The sequence below is a fragment of the Pleurodeles waltl genome, unplaced genomic scaffold, assembly GCF_031143425.1.
Source record: "Pleurodeles waltl isolate 20211129_DDA unplaced genomic scaffold, aPleWal1.hap1.20221129 scaffold_292, whole genome shotgun sequence".
Taxonomy (NCBI): Eukaryota; Metazoa; Chordata; class Amphibia; order Caudata; family Salamandridae; genus Pleurodeles; species Pleurodeles waltl.
In genome coordinates, this window is record NW_027149998.1 from 94,691 (window position 1) to 112,991 (window position 18,301).

General features: G+C 47.6%; 1 protein-coding gene across 1 annotated transcript in view; it reads left to right on the forward strand.

Annotated features, from left to right (window-relative positions):
• LOC138275587 (zinc finger protein 638-like) overlaps positions 1–18,301 on the forward strand; it is a 156,252-nt gene that overhangs the window by 93,956 nt on the left and 43,995 nt on the right. Inside the window, exons 6-7 of the mRNA XM_069219131.1 lie at positions 10,844–10,884; positions 17,545–17,673. Of these exons, the coding sequence (XP_069075232.1) occupies positions 10,844–10,884; positions 17,545–17,673 (170 nt within the window). The remainder of the gene's footprint in view (positions 1–10,843; positions 10,885–17,544; positions 17,674–18,301) is intronic.

Sequence of the window (18,301 nt, forward strand, 5' to 3'; positions counted from 1 at the left end):
TGTAAGGCCTGCTAGAGGGGTGTCTTACCTATACTGCATAGGCAGTGAGAGGCTGGCATGGCACCCTGAGGGGAGTGCCATGTCGACTTACTCGTTTTGTCCTCACTAGCACACACAAGCTGGCAAGCAGTGTGTCTGTGCAGAGTGAGAGGTCTCCAGGGTGGCATAAGACATGCTGCAGCCCTTAGAGACCTTCCTTGGCATCAGGGCCCTTGGTACTAGAAGTACCAGTTACAAGGGACTTATCTGGATGCCAGGGTCTGCCAATTGTGGATACAAAAGTACAGGTTAGGGAAAGAACACTGGTGCTGGGGCCTGGTTAGCAGGCCTCAGCACACTTTCAATTGTAAACATAGCATCAGCAAAGGCAAAAAGTCAGGGGGCAACCATGCCAAGGAGGCATTTCCTTACACAACCCCCCCCCAAACGAAAGAGGATGAGACTAACCTTTCCCAAGAGAGTCTTCATTTTCTAAGTGGAAGAACCTGGAAAGGCCATCTGCATTGGCATGGGCAGTCCCAGGTCTGTGTTCCACTATAAAGTCCATTCCCTGTAGGGAGATGGACCACCTCAACAGTTTAGGATTTTCACCTTTCATTTGCATCAGCCATTTGAGAGGTCTGTGGTCAGTTTGAACTAGGAAGTGAGTCCCAAAGAGGTATGGTCTCAGCTTCTTCAGGGACCAAACCACAGCAAAGGCCTCCCTCTCAATGGCACTCCAACGCTGCTCCCTGGGGAGTAACCTCCTGCTAATGAAAGCAACAGGTTGGTCAAGGCCATCATCATTGGTTTGGGACAAAACTGCCCCTATCCCATGTTCAGAGGCATCAGTCTGCACAATGAACTGCTTAGAATAATCTGGAGCTTTGAGAACTGGTGCTGAGCACATTGCCTGTTTCAGGGTGTCAAAGGCCTGTTGGCATTCCACAGTCCAGTTCACTTTCTTGGGCATTTTCTTGGAGGTGAGTTCAGTGAGGGCTGTCACAATGGATCCATATCCCTTCACAAACCTCCTGTAATACCCAGTCAAGCCAAGGAATGCCCTGACTTGAGTCTGGGTTTTTGGAGCTACCCAGTCCAGAATAGTCTGGATCTTGGGTTGGAGTGGCTGAACTTGGCCTCCACCTACAAGGTGTCCCAAGTAAACCACAGTTCCCTGCCCTATCTGGCATTTGGATGCCTTGATAGAGAGGCCTGCAGATTGCAGAGCCTTCAAAACCTTCCTCAGGTGGACCAGGTGATCCTGCCAGGTGGAGCTAAAGACAGCAATATCATCAAGATAAGCTGTGCTAAAGGACTCCAAGCCAGCAAGGACTTGATTCACCAACCTTTGGAAGGTGGCAGGGGCATTCTTTAAACCAAAGGGCATAACAGTAAACTGATAATGCCCATCAGGTGTGGAGAATGCTGTCTTTTCTTTTGCTCCAGGTGCCATTTTTATTTGCCAGTACCCTGCTGTCAAGTCAAAGGTACTTAGAAATTTGGCAGCACCTAATTTATCAATGAGCTCATCAGCTCTTGGAATTGGATGAGCATCTGTCTTGGTGACAGAATTGAGCCCTCTGTAGTCCACACAAAACCTCATCTCTTTCTTTCCATCTGTGGTGTGAGGTTTGGGGACTAAGACCACTGGGCTAGCCCAGGGGCTGTCAGAGCGCTCAATGACTCCCAATTCCAGCATCTTGTGGACTTCCACCTTGATGCTTTCCTTAACATGGTCAGACTGTCTAAAGATTTTGTTCTTGACAGGCATGCTGTCTCCTGTGTCCACCTCATGGGTACACAGGTGTGTCTGACCAGGGGTTAAGGAGAAGAGTTCAGGAAACTGTTGTAGGACTCTCCTACAATCAGCTTGCTGTTGGCCAGAGAGGGTGTCTGAGTAGATCACTCCATCTACTGTGCCATCTTTTGGGTCTGATGACAGAAGATCAGGGAGAGGTTCACTCTCTGCCTCCTGATCCTCATCTGTTACCATCAACAGATTGACATCAGCCCTGTCGTGGAAGAGCTTAAGGCGGTTTACATGGATCACCCTCTTGGGGCTCCTGCTTGTGCCCAGGTCCACCAAGTAGGTGACCTGACTCTTCCTCTCTAGTACTGGGTAAGGGCCACTCCATTTGTCCTGGAGTGCCCTGGGAGCCACAGGCTCCAGAACCCAGACTTTCTGCCCTGGTTGGAACTCAACCAGTGCAGCCTTTTGGTCATACCAAAACTTCTGGAGCTGTTGGCTGGCCTCAAGGTTTTTGGTTGCCTTTTCCATGTACTCTGCCATTCTAGAGCGAAGGCCAAGTACATAGTCCACTATGTCCTGTTTAGGCTCATGGAGAGGTCTCTCCCAGCCTTCTTTAACAAGGGCAAGTGGTCCCCTTACAGGATGACCAAACAGAAGTTCAAAGGGTGAGAACCCTACTCCCTTCTGTGGTACCTCCCTGTAAGCGAAAAGCAGACATGGCAGGAGGACATCCCATCTCCTTTTGAGTTTTTCTGGGAGCCCCATGATCATGCCTTTTAATGTCTTGTTGAATCTCTCAACCAAGCCATTAGTTTGTGGATGGTATGGTGTAGTGAATTTATAAGTCACTCCACACTCATTCCACATGTGCTTTAGGTATGCTGACATGAAGTTGGTACCTCTGTCAGACACCACCTCCTTAGGGAAACCCACTCTGGTAAAGATACCAATGAGGGCCTTGGCTACTGCAGGGGCAGTAGTCGACCTAAGGGGAATAGCTTCAGGATACCTGGTAGCATGATCCACTACTACCAGGATATACATATTTCCTGAGGCTGTGGGAGGTTCCAGTGGACCAACTATGTCCACACCCACTCTTTCAAAGGGCACCCCCACCACTGGAAGTGGAATGAGGGGGGCCTTTGGATGCCCACCTGTCTTACCACTGGCTTGACAGGTGGGGCAGGAGAGGCAAAACTCCTTAACCATGTTGGACATATTGGGCCAGTAGAAGTGGTTGACTAACCTCTCCCACGTCTTGGTTTGTCCCAAATGTCCAGCAAGGGGAATGTCATGGGCCAATGTTAGGATGAACTCTCTGAACAGCTGAGGCACTACCACTCTCCTAGTGGCACCAGGTTTGGGGTCTCTGGCCTCAGTGTACAGGAGCCCATCTTCCCAATAGACCCTATGTGTTCCATTTTTCTTGCCTTTGGACTCTTCAGCAGCTTGCTGCCTAAGGCCTTCAAGAGAGGGACAGGTTTCTTGTCCCTTACACAGCTCTTCCCTTGAGGGTCCCCCTGGGCCTAAGAGCTCAACCTGGTAAGGTTCAAGCTCCAAAGGCTCAGTTCCCTCAGAGGGCAGAACATCTTCCTGAGAAGAGAGGTTCCCTTTCTTTTGCTGTGTTGCAGTTGGTTTCCCAACTGACTTTCCTTTCCTCTTGGTAGGCTGGGCCATTCTTCCAGACTCCAGCTCTACTTGTTCACCCTGTGCCTTGCATTGTGCTCTTGTTTTCACACACACCAGTTCAGGGATACCCAGCATTGCTGCATGGGTTTTTAGTTCTACCTCAGCCCATGCTGAGGACTCCAGGTCATTTCCAAGCAGACAGTCCACTGGGATATTTGAGGAGACCACCACCTGTTTCAGGCCATTGACCCCTCCCCATTCTAAAGTAACCATTGCCATGGGATGTACTTTTCTCTGATTGTCAGCGTTGGTGACTGTGTAAGTTTTTCCAGTCAGGTATTGGCCAGGGGAAACCAGTTTCTCTGTCACCATGGTGACACTGGCACCTGTATCCCTCAGGCCCTCTATTCTAGTCCCATTAATTAAGAGTTGCTGTCTGTATTTTTGCATGTTAGGCGGCCAGACAGCTAGTGTGGCTAAATCCACCCCACCCTCAGAAACTAGAGTAGCTTCAGTGTGGACCCTGATTTGCTCTGGGCACACTGTTGATCCCACTTGGAGACTAGCCATACCAGTGTTACCTGGATGGGAGTTTGGAGTGGAACCTTTCTTGGGACAGGCCTTGTCTCCAGTTTGGTGTCCATGCTGTTTACAGCTATGACACCAGGCCTTTTTGGGATCAAAGTTTTTACCCTTGTACCCATTGTTTTGTGAAGAGGCTCTGGGCCCACCCTCCTGTGCAGGTTTTTGGGGGCCTGTAGAAGACTCTTTACTATTTTTAGTTTTGGTTGTCTCATCACCCTTCTGCTGGGGAGTCTTTGTGACCCCTTTCTTTTGGTCACCCCCTGTTGAAGTCTTGGACACCCTTGTCTTGACCCAATGGTCCGCCTTCTTTCCCAATTCTTGGGGAGAAATTGGTCCTAGGTCTACCAGATGCTGATGCAGTTTATCATTGAAACAATTACTTAACAGGTGTTCTTTCACAAATAAATTGTACAGCCCATCATAATTACTTACACCACTGCCTTGAATCCAACCATCTAGTGTTTTCACTGAGTAGTCAACAAAGTCAACCCAGGTCTGGCTCGAGGATTTTTGAGCCCCCCTGAACCTAATCCTGTACTCCTCAGTGGAGAATCCAAAGCCCTCAATCAGGGTACCCTTCATGAGGTCATAAGATTCTGCATCTTGTCCAGAGAGTGTGAGGAGTCTATCCCTACACTTTCCTGTGAACATTTCCCAAAGGAGAGCACCCCAGTGAGATCTGTTCACTTTTCTGGTTACACAAGCCCTCTCAAAAGCTGTGAACCATTTGGTGATGTCATCACCATCTTCATATTTAGTTACAATCCCTTTGGGGATTTTCAACATGTCAGGAGAATCTCTGACCCTATTTATGTTGCTGCCACCATTGATGGGTCCTAGGCCCATCTCTTGTCTTTCCCTCTCTATGGCTAGGATCTGTCTTTCCAAAGCCAATCTTTTGGCCATCCTGGCTAACTGGATGTCCTCTTCACTGGGGCTATCCTCAGTGATTTCAGAGGTGTTGGTCTCTCCTGTGAGGGAACCAGCATCTCTGACTATTATTTTAGGAGTCAGGGTTTGAGGGACCCTGTTCTCCCTAGATAGGACTGGTAGGGGGGAATTGTCCTCCAAGTCACTATCCTCTTCCTCTGAGTTGCCACCCTCAGAGGGGTTGGCCTTTTCAAACTCTGCCAAAAGCTCCTGGAGCTGTATTTTGGTAGGTTTGGGGCCCATTGTTATTTTCTTTAGTTTACAGAGTGACCTTAGCTCTCTCATCTGTAGATGGAGGTAAGGTGTGGTGTCGAGTTCCACCACATTCACATCTGTGCTAGACATTTTGCTTCTAAAAGTTGGGATACTTTTTAAGAATCTACAACTAGTTCTAGGTTCTAATTCAAACTTTTACAAACTTTTAAACTCTAAAAGAAATGCTAAACAGGATCTAACACAAGGCCCTAGCAGGTCTTTTAAGAATTTAGAAAACTTTTCAAATTGCAAAAATCAATTTCTAATGACAATTTTGGAATTTGTCGTGTGATCAGGTATTGGCTGAGTAGTCCAGCAAATGCAAAGTCTTGTACCCCACCGCTGATCCACCAATGTAGGAAGTTGGCTCTGTATGTGCTATTTCAAAGTAAGGAATAGCATGCACAGAGTCCAAGGGTTCCCCTTAGAGGTAAAATAGTGGTAAAAATAGATAATACTAATGCTCTATTTTGTGGTAGTGTGGTCGAGCAGTAGGCTTATCCAAGGAGTAGTGTTAAGCATTTGTTGTACATACACATAGACAATAAATGAGGTACACACACTCAGAGACAAATCCAGCCAATAGGTTTTTATATAGAAAAATATCTTTTCTTAGTTTATTTTAAGAACCACAGGTTCAAATTTAACATGTAATATCTTGTTCGAAAGGTATTGCAGGTAAGTACTTTAGGAACTTCAAATCATCAAAATTGCATGTATACTTTTCAAGTTATTGTCAAATAGCTGTTTCAAAAGTGGACACTTAGTGCAATTTTCACAGTTCCTGGGGGAGGTAAGTTTTTGTTAGTTTTACCAGGTAAGTAGGACACTTACAGGGTTCAGTTCTTGGTCCAAGGTAGCCCACCGTTGGGGGTTCAGAGCAACCCCAAAGTCACCACACCAGCAGCTCAGGGCCGGTCAGGTGCAGAGTTCAAAGTGGTGCCCAAAACACATAGGCTAGAATGGAGAGAAGGGGGTGCCCCGGTTCCGGTCTGCTTGCAGGTAAGTACCCGCGTCTTCGGAGGGCAGACCAGGGGGGTTTTGTAGGGCACCGGGGGGGACACAAGTCCACACAGAAATTTCACCCTCAGCAGCGCGGGGGCGGCCGGGTGCAGTGTAGAAACAAGCGTCGGGTTTGTAATGGAAGTCAATGGGAGATCTAGGGATCTCTTCAGCGCTGCAGGCAGGCAAGGGGGGGGGTTCCTCGGGGAAACCTCCACTTGGGCAAGGGAGAGGGACTCCTGGGGGTCACTCCTCCAGTGAAAGTCCGGTCCTTCAGGTCCTGGGGGCTGCGGGTGCAGGGTCTCTCCCAGGTGTCGGGACTTAGGATTCAAAGAGTCGCGGTCAGGGGAAGCCTCGGGATTCCCTCTGCAGGCGGCGCTGTGGGGGCTCAGGGGGGACAGGTTTTTGTACTCACAGTCTTAGAGTAGTCCTGGGGTCCCTCCTGAGGTGTTGGATCGCCACCAGCCGAGTCGGGGTCGCCGGGTGCAGTGTTGCAAGTCTCACGCCTTTTGCGGGGAGCTTGCAGGGTTCTTTAAAGCTGCTGGAAACAAAGTTGCAGCCTTTCTTGGAGCAGGTCCGCTGTCCTCGGGAGTTTCTTGTCTTTTCGAAGCAGGGGCAGTCCTCAGAGGATGTCGAGGTCGCTGGTCCCTTTGGAAGGCGTCGCTGGAGCAGGATCTTTGGAAGGCAGGAGACAGGCCGGTGAGTTTCTGGAGCCAAGGCAGTTGTCGTCTTCTGGTCTTCCTCTGCAGGGGTTTTCAGCTAGGCAGTCCTTCTTCTTGTAGTTGCAGGAATCTAATTTTCTAGGGTTCAGGGTAGCCCTTAAATACTAAATTTAAGGGCGTGTTTAGGTCTGGGGGGTTAGTAGCCAATGGCTACTAGCCCTGAGGGTGGGTACACCCTCTTTGTGCCTCCTCCCAAGGGGAGGGGGTCACAATCCTAACCCTATTGGGGGAATCCTCCATCTGCAAGATGGAGGATTTCTAAAAGTTAGAGTCACCTCAGCTCAGGACACCTTAGGGGCTGTCCTGACTGGCCAGTGACTCCTCCTTGTTATTCTCATTATTTTCTCCGGCCTTGCCGCCAAAAGTGGGGCCTGGCCGGAGGGGGCGGGCAACTCCACTAGCTGGAGTGTCCTGCTGGGTTGGCACAAAGGAGGTGAGCCTTTGAGGCTCACCGCCAGGTGTGACAATTCCTGCCTGGGAGAGGTGTTAGCATCTCCACCCAGTGCAGGCTTTGTTACTGGCCTCAGAGTGACAAAGGCACTCTCCCCATGGGGCCAGCAACATGTCTCGGTTTGTGGCAGGCTGCTAAAACTAGTCAGCCTACACAGATAGTCGGTTAAGTTTCAGGGGGCACCTCTAAGGTGCCCTCTGTGGTGTATTTTACAATAAAATGTACACTGGCATCAGTGTGCATTTATTGTGCTGAGAAGTTTGATTCCAAACTTCCCAGTTTTCAGTGTAGCCATTATGGTGCTGTGGAGTTCGTGTTTGACATACTCCCAGACCATATACTCTTATGGCTACCCTGCACTTACAATGTCTAAGGTTTTATTTAGACACTGTAGGGGTACCATGCTCATGCACTGGTACCCTCACCTATGGTATAGTGCACCCTGCCTTAGGGCTGTAAGGCCTGCTAGAGGGGTGTCTTACCTATACTGCATAGGCAGTGAGAGGCTGGCATGGCACCCTGAGGGGAGTGCCATGTCGACTTACTCGTTTTGTCCTCACTAGCACACACAAGCTGGCAAGCAGTGTGTCTGTGCAGAGTGAGAGGTCTCCAGGGTGGCATAAGACATGCTGCAGCCCTTAGAGACCTTCCTTGGCATCAGGGCCCTTGGTACTAGAAGTACCAGTTACAAGGGACTTATCTGGATGCCAGGGTCTGCCAATTGTGGATACAAAAGTACAGGTTAGGGAAAGAACACTGGTGCTGGGGCCTGGTTAGCAGGCCTCAGCACACTTTCAATTGTAAACATAGCATCAGCAAAGGCAAAAAGTCAGGGGGCAACCATGCCAAGGAGGCATTTCCTTACACAAGGTTTTTGCAAAACTTTCTTTTTGTGGAAGCTGCCAGGCCCTCACTAGCATAACAGACAAAAAACAAACATTTTTGGTCACAAAAAGCACACATTTCCACAAGAGTACCTTGCATTGATCAAAATTTACTTTGTGTGCCGATATGCTCCTTGTGAAACAGCACAATGCAGACTGAGAGAATAATAATAAAAACAGAAGGTCTTGGTAATGCCAGACCTAATTGGGGGCCCAATTCTTAAAGGAAGTCACAAAAGTGCACCCATGGTATAAACTCTTACATTAGTGTAGATTTTCTACCCATGAATTACCAAGAGCTTATAGAAATAGGCCAGGAAATTGTACTTTTTGGAAGATATTTGTGAACTGCCTTTTAGCTTGAGCAGATATGTAGATTTGCTCATGCAAAAATCTCTTGAGCATATACAAGTTCAATTTCCCTCCAATTAGGTTTTTTCCCCAACAGCTAGGAATACATTTCCAAGCTTTCTCAATATGGGAAAAGATTAGAGAAGACCTGGCAAAAACCATTAAAACATGCAAGTTTGCAGAGACTGTAAAGGGCATTCAGACTCTTGAACTATTGCTTACTGCTACCTACAACCCCAGTATGTGCGTCTGTGGAAATGTGGCAAAATGAAAGATTTGCTAGTATCCATACCCTACTGTAATATGAGCCCTGGTATAATCGGAGGCAATTATCAGAACCCATTAATAATGAGATTGCTGCAATAATTTGTCATCACACCAAATGACACCAAAGGGACACGTGGATTTTGTTACAGGACAAGTAGATTTATGAAGCAACCTGTCCCATGGACAAGTAGATATTTTATTAAATTCCACACCCCTGACAAAAGTTTCTGCCCAGTAGACTGATGGCCTCGAGTATGCATTTTTTTGATTCATTCAATTGATTATTTTTATTTATTTATTTCCCTAGCTATCAAGACCCTGCTCTCATTATGTTTGGTGCCGAAAAAGTGGTCGATCAGTATTTGGATCTGTTTTCCCTTAATTATAAAGCATTGTTAGCTAAAGCCAAAACCCTGTTGGGCAAGATGCACGGTTAATCCATTGACATTAATTTGGCGAATCTCTGGTCATGTCTATTCTGCCTTTATTTAGTTTTCTTTTTGCAAATATCCCCATGCAAATCAACAAATGTTTAAGAGAGCTAGATTATTTTTAAAATTTGTGTGGAATGGCAGGACTTTGAGGTAAATAGCCTATTGTTCAATCATAAGGATCAAGGAGGGCTCAGTTTGCCAGATTTAATTTCCTGTTACCAGGCGTCCTGGCTGCACACTAGTCTGTAGGTGGGCAGTTTCTCATGGAATTGAAAATGTTTTGCTTTCAAGGATGGCACAAGAAGCCAGAATCTATCTTCCTGTGCTTCTGAAGATTCTGAGGTTACTGAAACGGAATGCATATATAGCTTGTACATGGATTTGGTTTTTAGGTCGAGCGCGCAAGCGCTTTGGCTCTTGTAAGTATTGTGTGTTTTTAACCACGCTTTCACTTGATGTCATTGGTAAATGCTTTACGTTTGTCACGCCTTGGGGCGATTTGGTTACCACCTTGGATACTGACCCTGTTACCAGGATAACTGCACAATTGCCGATATACTCCAGCGTGAGCGAACTACTTTTTTTCTTTTGTCTGCGCTTTGTGGCACACAGCGCGATCTCAATTGGACTTTTTTTTTCTTTCTTCGTTTTACATTATATGCACTCTGATGTACTTAGTACATGATTTTTGCAGCAGACATAAGTAGGAAGCTGGCCTGGTGTTTGGTGAGTACCTATGGTATTATCAACTTATCACCTTATACCAGATCCAGGTGTCCCTTATTAGCAGAGCGAGGTCAGTGTCTAGGAAGCCAGGCTACCTCTAGAGAGCCTGGCTTCTAGACACTACCTTCATTTCACGAAGGTGATTCCTGGACCCGGTGTAAGTACCTAAGGTACCCACCACACACCAGGCCAGCTTCCTACAATGTTTATAAATTCGTGTGGATTTCTTGAGTGTCTTGATGTCTTAGTTTTTTTTTTGTACTGTTTAAATTCTTAACTCTTTATGTATGCCTTGCTGCACAGTGCCACAGCTACCTAGGGTTGAGCTTAGGGAATTGCAGATGAAACGTACTTGTCTTAAATAGGTTGGTAAGTGTATTATATGGTGAGGTTGTATTACCACACAATATTGCACTCCGTAGCCTCACATTTACTGATGACTGGTCTTGCTGAAAGGCTATTGATAGGCACTTAGATTTTCAGCCTGTGACTGACCTTATGATTAAGCTGAACGACATGGTGAACTGAGGAGCTGGCCACTGACGAAGAAAGATCTGCAAGAAGTAGTAAAGAGATGGGGCTCAATTGTTTGTGAAGCTGCTCTTCTTACCCTGTCATGTCTGCACTGCTCTGTACTGCCCTAGACTTAGTTCTGTTAGAGAGGCCATCTAAGATGCTGTCAGTTTTATTTTGCATAGCCTCAGTGAATCTGTTAAATGTTTTTTTATTTCCTAATTATGCTTCATGTTTTTATTCCATTTAAGTTTGAGTGGAATGTCATCAACATACAAAAACAAGGTTAACTTTTGAGTTAACTATTGAGTGGTGTATACAAACGATACATTCAACTGATATCCCAATGTTTTGCTTTGCAGATGTTCCTGGTCAGAATTTAAATGTAAAGCCAATTAAAAAGGTATTTTTTTATGTTTCAACACTGTTGTACGTGTTGACTTGCATTGTTACATTGTCAGCTGTGGTCCTTTTCTGTGGGGTCTCTGGTTTTGCATTGTAGAAATCTTCATTGAAGTCATAAGTGTTAAAATGATTGCCTACTGTGTGCTGAAATTGCAAAAACTATCTGTCCATATACCAGTAGAATGGGTGAAGAGGTCAGCATGTTTGTGTGGAGCCTACCACAAAGTTTTCTAATAATCACTGACACATGATGTGGACCTGAAGGGAAGATGTTGTCATGGTTGGTGCTATGTAGTTTCATGTTTTATTTTTATTTTGCACAAAGTCTGAAATTTGGAAAACCTTGGCTATGACCAGCAAGAGAGCAGGATAATGGCCATAGTGCATCAATTAAGGAAAATGGCATCCGCACATCTGACAGAACCAGAAACTTGCTCATGGCTGTCTTGTGAATTATCTCCCTGCTCTTTACTGGATGGCTTACTGTAAGGAAATGGCTCCCTGTTGCAGTTACCCCCCACTTTTTGCCCGATACTGATGCTGACTTGACTGAGGTGTGCTGGGACCCTGCTAACCAGGCCCCAGCACCAGTGTTCTTTCACCTAAAATGTACCATTGTCTCCACAATTGGCACAACCCTGGCACCCAGGTAAGTCCCTTGTATCTGGTACCCCTGGTACCAAGGGCCCTGATGCCAGGGACGGTCTCTTAGGGCTGCAGCATGTCTTATGCCACCCTAGGGACCCCTCACTCAGCACAGACGCACTGCTTGCCAGCTTGTGTGTGCTGGTGGGGAGAAAATGACTAAGTCGACATGGCACTCTCCTCAGGGTGCCATGCCAACCTCACACTGCCTGTGGCATAGGTAAGTCACCCCTCTAGCAGGCCTTACAGCCCTAAGGCAGGGTGCACTATACCATAGGTGAGGGCATAGGTGCATGAGCACTATGCCCCTACAGTGTCTAAGCAAAACCTTAGACATTGTAAGTGCAGGGTAGCCAAAAGAGTATATGGTCTGGTAGTCTGTCAAAAACGAACTCCACAGCTCCATAATGGCTACACTGAATACTGGGAAGTTTGGTATCAAACGTCTCAGAATAATAAATCCACACCGATGCCAGTGTTGGATTTATTAAAAAATGCACATAGAGGGTGTAGGAAGTTGGCTCTGTATGCACTTTCAAAGTAAGGAATAGTATGCACAGAGTCCAAGGGTTCCCCTTAGAGGTAAGATAGTGGCAAAAAGAGATAATACTGATGCTCTAGTTTGTGGTAGTGTGGTCGAGCAGTAGGCTTATCAAAGGAGTAGTGTTAAGCATTTGTTGTACATACACACAGGCAATAAATGAGGAACACACACTCAGACAAATCCAGCCAATAGGTTTTGTTATAGAAAAATATATTTTCTTAGTTTATTTTAAGAACCACAGGTTCAATTTCTACATGTAATATCTCATTTGAAAGGTATTGCAGGTAAGTACTTTAGGAACTTTGAATCATTACATTATAATGTATACTTTTTACATAAAACACAATAAGCTGTTTTAAAAGTGGACACACAGTTCCTGGGGGAGGTAAGTTTTTGTTAGTTTTGTCAGGTAAGTAAATCACTTACAAGTCTCAGGTTTGGGTCCAAGGTAGCCCACCGTTGGGGGTTCAGAGCAACCCCAAAGTTACCACTCCAGCAGCTCAGGGCCGGTCAGGTGCAGAGGTCAAAGAGGTGCCCAAAACGCATAGGCTTCAATGGAGAGAAGGGGGTGCCCCGGTTCCAGTCTGCCAGCAGGTAAGTACCCGCGTCTTCGGAGGGCAGACCAGGGGGGTTTTGTAGGGCACCGGGGGGGACACAAGTCAGCACAAAGTACACCCTCAGCAGCGTGGGGGCGGCCGGGTGCAGTGTGCAACCACGTGTCGGGTTTTCAATGGTTTTCAATGAGAGACCAAGGGATCTCTTCAGCGGTGCAGGCAAGGGGGGGGGGGGGGGCTCCTCGGGGTAGCCACCACCTGGGCAAGGGAGAGGGCCTCCTGGGGTCACTCCTGCACAGAAGTTCCGTTCCTTCAGGTGCTGGGGGCTGCGGGTGCAGGGTCTTTTCCAGCCGTCGGGAAATGGAGTTCAGGCAGTCGCGGTCAGGGGGAGCCTCGGGATTCCCTCTGCAGGCGTCTCTGTGGGGACTCAGGGGGGACAACTTTGGTTACTCACGGTCTGAGTCGCCGGAGGGTCCTCCCTGAGGTGTTGGTTCTCCACCAGTCGAGTCGGGGTCGCCGGGTGCAGTGTTGTAAGTCTCACGCTTCTTGCAGGGAGTTGCAGGGGTCTTTAAGTCTGCTCCTTGAAACAAAGTTGCAGTTCTTTTGGAGCAGGGCCGCTGTCCTCGGGAGTTTCTTGTCTTTCTTGAAGCAGGGCAGTCCTCTGAGGATTCAGAGGTCGCTGGTCCTTTGGAAAGCGTCGCTGGAGCAGGTTTCTTTGGAAGGCAGGAGACAGGCCGGTAGGACTGGGGCCAAAGCAGTTGGTGTCTTCTGTTCTTCCTCTGCAGGGGTTTTTCAGCTCGGCAGTCTTCTTGTAGTTTCAGGAATCTAAATTCTTAGGTTCAGGGAAGCCCTTAAATACTAAATTTAAGGGTGTGTTTAGGTCTGGGGGGTTAGTAGCCAATGGCTACTAGCCCTGAGGGTGGGTACACCCTCTTTGTGCCTCCTCCCAAGAGGAGGGGGTCACATCCCTAATCCTATTGGGGAATCCTCCATCTGCAAGATGGAGGATTTCTAAAAGTTAGTCACTTCAGCTCAGGACACCTTAGGGGCTGTCCTGACTGGCCAGTGACTCCTTGTTCTCATTATTTCCTCCGGCCTTGCCGCCAAAAGTGGGTGCCGTGGCCGGAGGGGGCGGGCCACTCCACTAGCTGGAGTGTCCTGCGGTGCTGGAACAAAGGGGTGAGCCTTTGAGGCTCACCGCCAGGTGTTACAGCTCCTGCCTGGTGGAGGTGTTAGCATCTCCACCCAGTGCAGGCTTTGTTACTGGCCTCAGAGTGACCAAGGCACTCTCCCCATGGGGCCAGCAACATGTCTCGGTTGTGGCAGGCTGCTGGAACCAGTCAGCCTTCACAGATAGTCGGTTAAGGTTTCAGGGGGCACCTCTAAGGTGCCCTCTGGGGTGTAGTTCACAAAATGTACACTGGCATCAGTGTGCATTTATTGTGCTGAGAAGTTTGATACCAAACTTCCCAGTTTTCAGTGTAGCCATTATGGTGCTGTGGAGTCCGTGTTTGACAGACTCCCAGACCATATACTCTTATGGCTACCCTGCACTTACAATGTCTAAGGTTTTGTTTAGACACTGTAGGGGTACCATGCTCATGCACTGGTACCCTCACCTATGGTATAGTGCACCCTGCCTTAGGGCTGTAAGGCCTGCTAGAGGGGTGACTGACCTATACTTGCATAGGCAGTGAGAGGCTGGCATGGCACCCTGAGGGGAGTGCCATGTCGACTTACTCATTTTGTTGTCACTAGCACACACAGGCTTGTAAGCAGTGTGTCTGTGCTGAGTGAGGGGTCTCTAGGGTGGCATACATGCTGCAGCCCTTAGAGACCTTCCCTGGCATCAGGGCCCTTGGTACCAGAGGTACCAGTTACAAGGGACTTATCTGGATGCCAGGGTGTGCCAATTGTGGAAACAATGGTACATTTTAGGTGAAAGAACACTGGTGCTGGGGCCTGGTTAGCAGGGTCCCAGCACACTTCTCAGTCAAGTCAGCATCAGTATCAGGCAAAAAGTGGGGGGGTAACTGCAACAGGGAGCCCTTTCTTTACATTGCGTCTTTGTTGCAAAGAAGTAGCTGTTTTTGAACAGGGGCGCTGTTCACGGGAGTTTCTTTGTCCTGTAGTCGAGGGCAGTCCTCGGAGGCTTCAAAGGTTGCTGGTTCCTGTCGGATGCGTCGCTGGAGCAGGTTTTCGAAGTTGGAGACAGGCCGGTAGGGCTGGGACCAAAGCAGTTGTCTTCCTCCTCTGCAGGCTTGTAGGTCAGCAGTCCTTTCTTCAGGTTGCAGGAATCTGATTTCCTGGGATCTGGGGAGCCCCTAATACTGAATTTAGTGGTGTGTTTAGGTCTGGGAGGGCAGTAGCCAATGGCTTACTGTCCTTGAGAGTGGCTACACCCTCTCTATGCCTCCTCCCTGTGGGCAGGGGGGGAGGGGGGTCGGGGCAGTGGCCAGAGGGGTGGGCATCTCCACTAGCTGGGATGCCCTGCGGCGCTGTAACAAAAGGGGTGAGCCTTTGATGGCCACCACCAGATGTTACAGTACCTGCAGGGAGAGGTGAGAAGCACCTCCACCCAGTAGAGGCTTTGTTCCTGGCCACAGAGTGACAACTGCACTCTCCCCATGTGGTCAGCAACTCGTCTGGTTGTGGCAGGCTGGCAGAAACTGATCAGCCCCACACTAGAAGTCGGATTGGTATTCAGGGGGCATCTCTAAGATGCCCTCTGGGTGCATGTTACAATAAATTGCACATTGGCATCAGTGTGCATTTACTGTGCTGAGAAGTTTGATACCAAACTTCCCAGATTTCAGTGTAGCCATTATGGAGCTGTGGAGTTCGTGTTTGACAAACTCCCAGACCATAGGCTCTTATGGCTAGCCTGCACTTACAATGTCTAAGGTTTTGCTTAGACACTGCAGGGGCATAGTGCTCATGCGCACATATGCCCTCACCTGTGGTATAGTGCACCCTGCCTTAGGGCTGTAAGGCCTGCTAGAGGGGTGACCTCTGCTCTGGACACCTTAGGAGTGGTCCTAGCTGACATGGCCCTTTCTCCCTGTTTCCCAGATTTTCCCAATAGACTTGCTGCCAAAAGTGCGCTGTTGTCTGGGGTCGGGGTGAGCAACTCCCCTATTTGGAGTGCCCTGGGGCACTGTAATATGAGGCTTGAGCCTTTGAGGCTCACCACCATGTGTTAGTTCCTGTAGGGGCGAGCACAAAGGCTCCCTCACCCCATGTGGTCAGAAACTTGTCTGAAAGTGGCAGGCTGGCAGAGACTAGTCAGTCCTCCACTAGCAGTTTGGCTAGCATACAGGGGGCATCTCTAAGATACCCTCTGGATGCATTTTTCAATAGATCCCACTCTGGCATCAATGAGGGGTTATTGTGCTTAGGTTGATACCAAATTGCCCAGTACTCAGTGAATCCATTTTGGAGATGCGGCGTTAGTAATGAGAAACTCCCAGACCATATACTCAATATGACCCCGCCCACTGCAATTACAATGTCTAAGAATGGACTTGGGTGAGGGCATAGCTGCATGAGCAGTATGCCCCTACAGTGCCTGTGGTATAGTGCACCCTGCCTTAGGGCTGTAAGGCCTGCCTGAGGGGTGACTTACTTATGCCGCAGGCAGTGGTTTGGGGACATTGCACCCTGAGGGGTGTCATGTTGACTTCACAGTTATCGCCCCACCAGCACACACAAGCTGCAGAGGCGCAGTGTATGTGCCTGGTGAGGGAGTCCACTAGGGTGTCTTAATACATGCTGCAGCCCTTGGGAACCCTCCCCGGTCACAGGGGACTGTACCATAGGTACCTTTTGCAAGGGACGTAACTGTGTTGCAGTTGTGTAAACAAAGGTATAGATTTTTCGAAAGACCATTGGTGCTGGGGCCTGGTTAGCAGGATCCCAGCCCTCAAAGTTGGCATCAATATCATGCAAAAGGTGTGGGGGGGGGGGGGGGGGGGGGGACCATGCCAAGAAGGGCACTTTACTATACTGGGTACCGAAGTACTATATACTAGGAACTTATAGGGGTCTACCAGTGTGCCAATTGTGGGGTGTAAAGAGTACCAGAGTAACCAAATTTAGTGGAGAGCGCAATCACTGGGGTCCTGGTTAACAAGATTCCAGTGAAAACAGTCTAAGCACGCTGATAAACTGGCAAAAAGTGGGGGTAACCATGAGAAAGTGACCTTCCTACACCACCTCACTGGGCACTTGAGGCTGTTAGTGTAGAATAAACTATCACATGAACATTTCATTACTTACTCTACACTGTATTGTCTCCCTCCTGCGGTAATGCAATCCTATCACTGGAGTCGATACCCATGCACAGTGTCACCGAGAAGGAGTCACTCTACCTCGTTACTTGAAAGACTTAACGATAAAGAACCTGCACACACCCAGATCCAACTCTTGATGGTGGGAGCATGCAGAGCATGTGAATCTGCTGCACTAAATGCCACAGCACTAGATGCCTCAAACAGATGCTTACATAGTAAGTAACATTCCTTTCTTACACTAGTCCAATGTAGCCTGATCTACTTAAGAGCCTGAGAGAACTGTTTAACAGGATAGTGTGCTGGTTTTGAATTATAGGAGTGTTCATTTTTAAAAAAGGACAACCTGCTGGTTGCCTCTTGCTGTTGGCTAGCAATGAATAGACTTCCACAAGCCTGTATGTGAGAGAGCTGGAGAATGAGGACTGTTGCAAATAAGTATACTGTTCAGTATGCACTAATATAAGCATTAACAATATCAGGTGTGTGGAAGTGATGTCTACATATCAGTTGTACATTTGCTATTCCCCCGTCCCCTTGACAAAGACCAAATTTGCGTTCTCTATCTCATAATGTTATTTATGATGACAGATCTGTTTTTATTTATTTAACTTTTCTTTGTTCAGGAATTGGACTATGGTGTCATCCTTGTGACTAACTTTCCTGAGAAGGATTATACTGCAGAAGAAGTTGCTAACCTAGCCAAGCCTTTTGGTGGAGTGAAGGATGTTATTTTTTTGTCATCTCATAAACAGGTATTTAATGTGGCAGGCATGTATGTGAACCCGATTTCTGATGGCTCTTAGTTAACCATCTCAATTTAATATTGAATGTAGGTAACCTTCATATTTGAAATACATGTTTACTTGTCAAATGATCATGGAAGTGTTAAGTTAAATGTTTTCAGTACTATTGTATCCTGCTTTTTCTTATTTCCAACACACCAGGGTCTGAAAACTTACTTTTATGAAAACTTTATATGGATGGTGTTATGAGCACTTTTCTTGGGTTCTAGTGGAAATGTTTGCTGGGATACTTACTGGTACTGGCATGAGAATACTACTGTTTAGCAATGCTATGAAAGAAGTTTTCCTGCTCTGTTAGTAGGTTGTAGAGATCAAGATGCTAATAGGCAGAATGTATGTGTAGGCCAGAAAACTCCTCCGGCCTTTCTTGAGGTCAAGTGCCTGTTAGCAGGTACTGTGTAACGTCCTGGAGATATGGACTTTTACCACCCTTATGTTGGCTCACAGTAGTATTGCACTATAATCAGGATGCTCCCTGTAGGCACTTGACTGTCTCTCGATAATGAGGGTTTGTAGTTGAATCTTAATTTCGTAGCTGATAAAGTTTAGAAACAGCCATTCATTGTATAGTGTGAGC